Source organism: Fistularia commersonii, chromosome 20 (genome assembly GCF_037954325.1).
Source record: "Fistularia commersonii isolate RoL2024-O1a breed Wild chromosome 20, RoL_Fcom_v1.0, whole genome shotgun sequence".
In the NCBI taxonomy this organism is placed as follows: Eukaryota; Metazoa; Chordata; class Actinopteri; order Syngnathiformes; family Fistulariidae; genus Fistularia; species Fistularia commersonii.
This window is the reverse complement of record NC_141303.1, coordinates 8,489,576-8,495,575: the sequence shown is the minus strand read 5'-3', so window position 1 is coordinate 8,495,575 and position 6,000 is coordinate 8,489,576. Positions and strand designations below refer to the sequence as shown.

The 6,000-nt window shown below is 42.6% G+C and overlaps 1 protein-coding gene across 3 annotated transcripts in view; it reads left to right on the top strand.

Moving 5' to 3' along the window:
• Positions 1 to 392: 392 nt before the first annotated feature.
• Positions 393 to 6,000, top strand: part of stxbp5a (syntaxin binding protein 5a (tomosyn)) — an 87,668-nt gene continuing 82,060 nt past the window's right edge. For all 3 annotated transcript variants that reach the window (XM_086166943.1, XM_086166941.1, XM_086166940.1), the window contains exons 1-2: positions 393 to 855; positions 3,186 to 3,283. In XM_086166943.1, the coding sequence (XP_086023069.1) occupies positions 718 to 855; positions 3,186 to 3,283 (236 nt within the window). In that variant the 5' untranslated portion in view covers positions 393 to 717. The remainder of the gene's footprint in view (positions 856 to 3,185; positions 3,284 to 6,000) is intronic.

The following is a 6,000-nucleotide window of genomic DNA, read 5'->3' as shown; positions in this document are numbered from 1 at the left end:
TCGCTCTTTTGTTTGATTTTTATTCCAACAAAACATACGACACGTTTTTTGTGCTGCTCCTTCCATCCTCCTGTCTGGCAAAACGCGATGAATACTTTTAGTTCTCCTTTGGGATGGTTATCGCTGCAAAACCCGCGTCCTTGTATTCTTCTTCTTCATCATAGCCATCACAGCCCTGCATCATCCCAGCATCACCAGGTGCAGTGGAGCAAAACCTTTGCGTGTGCGTGAGAGAGAGTGAAGGGAGGGAGGGGCGTTGTCGCTGGGGGCAAATGAAAAGAGGAGAGAGAGAGAGAGGGAAACGGTGGGGCAAGGTGGCGGGATTTGTGCTACTGGAGCTTTTGCTTTGTCAGACATGCGCAAGAGCAGAAGCGTCGCCGCTGCGCTGCGTTTCCGCCTTGTCTGAGCGGCGCACGGAGGCGAAAGGGGAGGGGAAGCCGAGACGAAAAGCAGCCCAGACGCAGTGGGGCAGCAGCGACGAGTCCGAACGAAACACGCCGATATCTCCGCCTCGTTTTTTTTTAAACACGCCAAAGGAGAGACCGGTGCGATGCGCGGCACAAGCCTTCAAGCATGGAGACAGCGCTATGAGAGACGCACTAAAATGTGAGATTTACACAGGGAATTAGAAGAGAGCGTGTGCATGAGAGAGAGAAAGTGGCAACCCCCCCTTTATCCAGTGCGGGTGATCTCAATTCTGTGCGCTGCGGTCTGAAAATGAAGAAGTTCAACATCAGGAAGGTGCTGGACGGCTTGAAAGAGGTGTCCTCCTCCGCCCCGTCCGTCCAAGTGGGGCCACAGGAGAACCATCTGATCCAGGAAACCCTCCAGTCCGACCATTTCCAGCTCTGTAAGGTGGGCGAGACTGATGATTTTATTCTGAACTATAAGCTCCTCTTGTCGCTCCCCCCTCCTCACTATTTTGCACTGCACTTATCCGATCTCAGGACACAGCCTGTCAGCCGCTCGCAACAGATTGACAGAGGGACATTTTACCGTGACGTCCACCCCACATTGTAGCCTACACCTGCTGGTTGAAGTTTTTTTTTTTAACCAATCATTTGGTTTAATCTCGTTTTAAGAGAGGATATATAAGCGCTGTCCAAACCAATGCATATGCACCTTCAATGCGCATAACCTTCTTCTATGGCGAGTGCGCTCTGTTGCCGGGACAATAAGCATCCCAAGTTCATTTGATGATGCTACTTCTGTCGTATATTTTTTACCCTATTCTCACAGTAATCCTAGTCATTTTGTGTGTTATCTAGATGGTGCTATCCTCCGTGAAAACGGCATCGTTTTGTGTATGCGTTTGGCATGAACTGTCATAGCGAGGGGTTGGGCCAATCTCATTCCCTCTTGCATAATCAGCTTGGTTTGGATTAGCTTTGTGGTTGATGTTTGAGTCAGTGTGCGTATTTCCCCTTTACATTATCTTTTCCATGCAATGTCCCTCCAGCCTCCAGCCCAGGGGGGGAAGGGTTGGGGAGTTTCTCTTTCTCTCCCTTTCCCACACACACATAGACACACGACATACTTTACCCCAGATCATTGATCCATTGGGGATTGATGGCGGCTGAAGTGGATGTTTGAGAAAAAAAAAAAAAAAAGGTTATCGCTCTACTCCATGAATTGGCTCAAACAATGAATGGGGGTAATAATCCCCTCATGCAATTTACATGTAGTGCATTTGTAATCTGACCTCTTTATAATCTTAAAGCCAAATTTCCTTAAGTGTATCCTGATAGATCAGTGTTGCCCTATTATAAACGCCTTGCATTGATTTGACTTCATCTTACTGAATTGAGACAGAAGTGTTCATGCGTTCATGCCAATTAATGCATGGGTACGTAATTGCAAAAGTCCCTTTTTTTATTGCCGTTTTATCATTACTGCAATTTACAAGTGTCACACTACAGAATGGTGAAGCTTGAGACAGGGTTGTGTTCCCATTCAACGTAGAACAAACATATTTTGTGATTTTTCAGGGTAAATTGTAACATTTTGCCAGGATTGCTATGTCACAAATAATGCTTTGAAAATTCAGAGATACAATTATGACACATAGACCAAAGCCTTCAGGTCAGAGACACTATGAATGGACTTTGTGGTGATTTAGAAAACACAGCATCAAGCAGTTCTGCTTGCAAAATGAAAAAACATTTGCATGAAATTAGTCGCCTTGTAATGATTTTATATGTTAATTGTTTTCCCCATTTAAGACCCTTAAATTGTGCATTTACATGTTTTTCTGTCAGGGGATAGTTAAGTCATAATCCGAAGGCGATATGTAACATATTGGTGAATGTAACTGAATTGAGAATTCTTTCTTTTTATGGGTTTTTGGTGTGGATGAACAGTGTTTTGATAATGGACTCATCCCATGAAACAATTGCTCATATCTTATTTTTCATGTGGAATTATCTGTGCTCCAACACTGGCTGATAATCACGTTGAGACTGTTATTGTCTTTAAGTTGTGAAAAGTAATATATGAAAAGTTAATTTAAAGAATGCACTGCAGGACACTGTGGTCTAGTGACTGCAAAGGCCAGCAAGGGGATTTCAGATTTGATTTCCTCAACAGTTTAAATATGTCCATCAACTGGCAGACATCAAACTTAAGTGAACAAGACTTGAGCCTCCCTCTGGTACCTACAGTGTTTATCTGGATGTAACTTGCTGTAGTGCTTCTTTGTGAGGAAGGCAGGTGTCTCTGCTGCACTGAGTGCTTCTTATGTAACATGCTTTAAGCTGTCTGCCACTGAGCAAACAAATCTAATAGCACACAGCCAGCTCACTGATGCCACAAAGCAAGACTCACAAACACAAACATAGGTAGATTCTAGTAGAAAATGGTATTTATGAACTTCATGTAGCAGGGAGTAAGATAATAAGGCTGAGACCTTATGAAAAAGATACAAAAAGAGAAACAGCTCAAAATAGAGATGTTACAATAAGAGGTTCTTAATTAGTGAAGCTAAATATCAGCGGATCAAAGAGAACAGGGGAATATTTGTTCTGCTTGTTTTGGCCTTTTGGGAGTTTTGCTTCGTAATACCTCTCATATCCATCTGTGCCATTTTGTTTGTCAAAATGAGGTGTCTTGAATCCTTTTTTTTACACAAAATGCTCTAACTCTGAAATGAAAATACATATCTTCTCCTCTCACTGTGTATCCACCAGACCGTTCGTCATGGCTTCCCATACCAGCCATCATCCATGGCTTTTGATCCTGTGCAGAAGATATTGGCCATCGGCACCCAGAGTGGAGCTCTCAGACTGTATCCTTTCCAGTTGTCATTTAGCTGCTAATGTTTGCTGTGGCTTTCAGCGGCTTCTTTGGGTTCCTGCATCAGCGGAAGGCAGTGGCCAGTAAGTGAACAGCTACTGATTCCCATTGCTGTACAAGTTCAGTGTTTTTGACTTTCATCCTTCATCAAGAGTTGCCAGTACCTGCAAGGTCTGTGTGTTCAAAAAAGTAAATAAAGAGGCCACAATATGAATCTGCCTTAAAGTTTCAACCACTTCTTTTTTTTTTTTACACTGTGTAAAAATATGAGGTAATTATAAATCCTAATCAGTATATATCATCAAAACCTATTGCTTTCCAGCTGTTATATTTATCTACTTCAATTTGTCTGTAGAAGTGACTCAGGGAATTAGGTAGCATTGGCTTCCTTGCAGGATATGGAGGTTTGCACAAACGGAGACAACAGCTTGTGATGAAATGGCACTGCAGGGAGTCGTATAGCTTTAGAGAACGCCCGCGAGCTTTCCTGTGTCGGTCTGCCTTTACAGGTTCTCCATGTGTTCCCTTGCCTGTCCGACAACGTTTGCCAGCTCATTAGTGTGATGAAGAGCTGTCCGCTTCACTGTCCCGTGTACCCACCTGCTGGCTGCTATGACTCAGTCTTGTTCACCTGCTCTGGAAAGGTGAAGATATAGAGTCGCCCACACAGGGATTGGAGGCTGTGCGAAGAAACTGTGGAACTTTGCTTATCAGACTGAAGGCAGCGGGAAGCACGATTCCTTATGTAATTATGCGTTACTGTTTTAAGAAATGAGTGCATAAGCTTCATGACTTGTAGATTTGTTAGAAACCTTTGAATTTCTTTCTTTAGCTTCTTTCAGTGTTAATAGTCGATTTACCTGCCCCTAGGAGATTTATGTCAGTGGTGATGCAGGGAACTGCATGAGCTCAGTGAAGCTTATGTCTTGCTGGCTAGTGCACCTCCCATCTAAGCTCCAAAGCTGTATACGTGGCAATGGTTAAGTCTGTGAGCAATCAGCTCATAGATCAAAACACCCTTACGTATGTTTAATCACTTTGTGTCATGGTTCCTGCTAGCTGAACTTTTGAAAGTGAACATAGGATTTTGAGATTGAATGATCTGGGTCAGACGTAGTGTTATCAGAGATGGGGATGGTGACTTCTCCTGTCTGTTGTTTGGTGTCTTATCTTTTTGTCTGATAGCAACAATACCAACACTGTTGAATGGGCCATAATGGAGGTGTAATTTTTTTTTTTTTTCAGGATACTTTGTTACAGCTTGCTGGTTTGGATGGTTTGAAATGCTCTCTTGAAAGTATATATGAAGGTTCTACTGGATACTTTTGCAAAGATGTAAATTATTTCTATATTCTGTGAATGCTTGTGCATCTTGGTTTGCCTGGTTAGACTGTGGATATTTTGCTTCACTTCTCATTGAATAGTAAAGCAAATGACAGATGAAGGGCTTTGACATGGCATCATGGCAAAGAACTCACAATGACAGCATGAACATGAAGTGTGTATGGATACATGCAAGAGTCCGTGTGTGTAAATATTTGTATTTGTGTATGCAAATTCTTTAAGGAGATGACTGACTCCTTCAAACCATGAAGCATGTGACTTCTGTGAGATCCCCTAAATCTGTATCATGTTGGATCCTGCCCACTTACTCTGATCGTACCTCCTCTGTCCGGCTGGGAAGATGACAATGTCCCTATGGTATTGTCTGGAGGCAACAAACAGGAAACAGAGAAAGAGATTGGTGAATATACAAACAGAGAAGAGACTGACAGAGAGCTGAGGACACTGGAGAAAGAGAAATAGATAGAAGAAAGAGAGAGGGAAGTTATACCCTAATTGTGGAACTAATGGCTAGGGATAGTTGTTATTGATGTGTCTGTGCGAATGCTTTGAGACATATGTGCCCAAGTAAACACATGTATACACATACAAACAAAACAACTGCAGGAACTAAAAGTTTGTCTGTGGAAAAAAATGCTTTCATCCATCCATCTATCTTCTGCTTATCGTGCACTGGATGCGGGAGCCTATCCCAGCTGTCATCGGGCGAGAGGCGGGGTACATCCTGGACTGGTCTCCGGTCGATTGCAGGGCCACATATTTAGACAAACAATCATTCACCCGCTCATTATTTCGGGGCAATTTTCCCAATTTTTTTTCCCAATTAACCTGCATGTTTTTGGACTGTGGGAGGAAACCGGAGATTCCGGAGGAATCCCACGCTGACATGGGGAGAACATACAAACCCAACACAGGAAGGCCCCCTGGTTGGAATCATACCAGGGTCCTTCATGCTGTGAGGCGGAATTGCTAACCACTGTGCCGCCAAAAATGCTTTCTGTTAAGTTTAATTATAAGATATCATTGTTTACATTGACTGGCATTACATATACGATAAAATGCTTAGAATTTGTCCGCTCTTTTGCAACACAAGTGAGTCTGTAAACATACTAGCAGGATTTCTGACACCCCAATTGATTTTGTAGTGAAGTCTTGTCAAATATTCACCCCACAGAAGTCATAAAAACCCAAACTAAAGACATAGTCCCATATTCAGGTTGCAGATATCTGGGTGGAAACAAGGACGCTTGTGAAATTAAAAAAAAAATGCTTCTTTGATGGACATTTTGAAAGGGGAAATAGAAGATGGTTGGAAGATCTAACATTTAATACACTACTTTCAAATTGTTAATTCAAAAAACACAA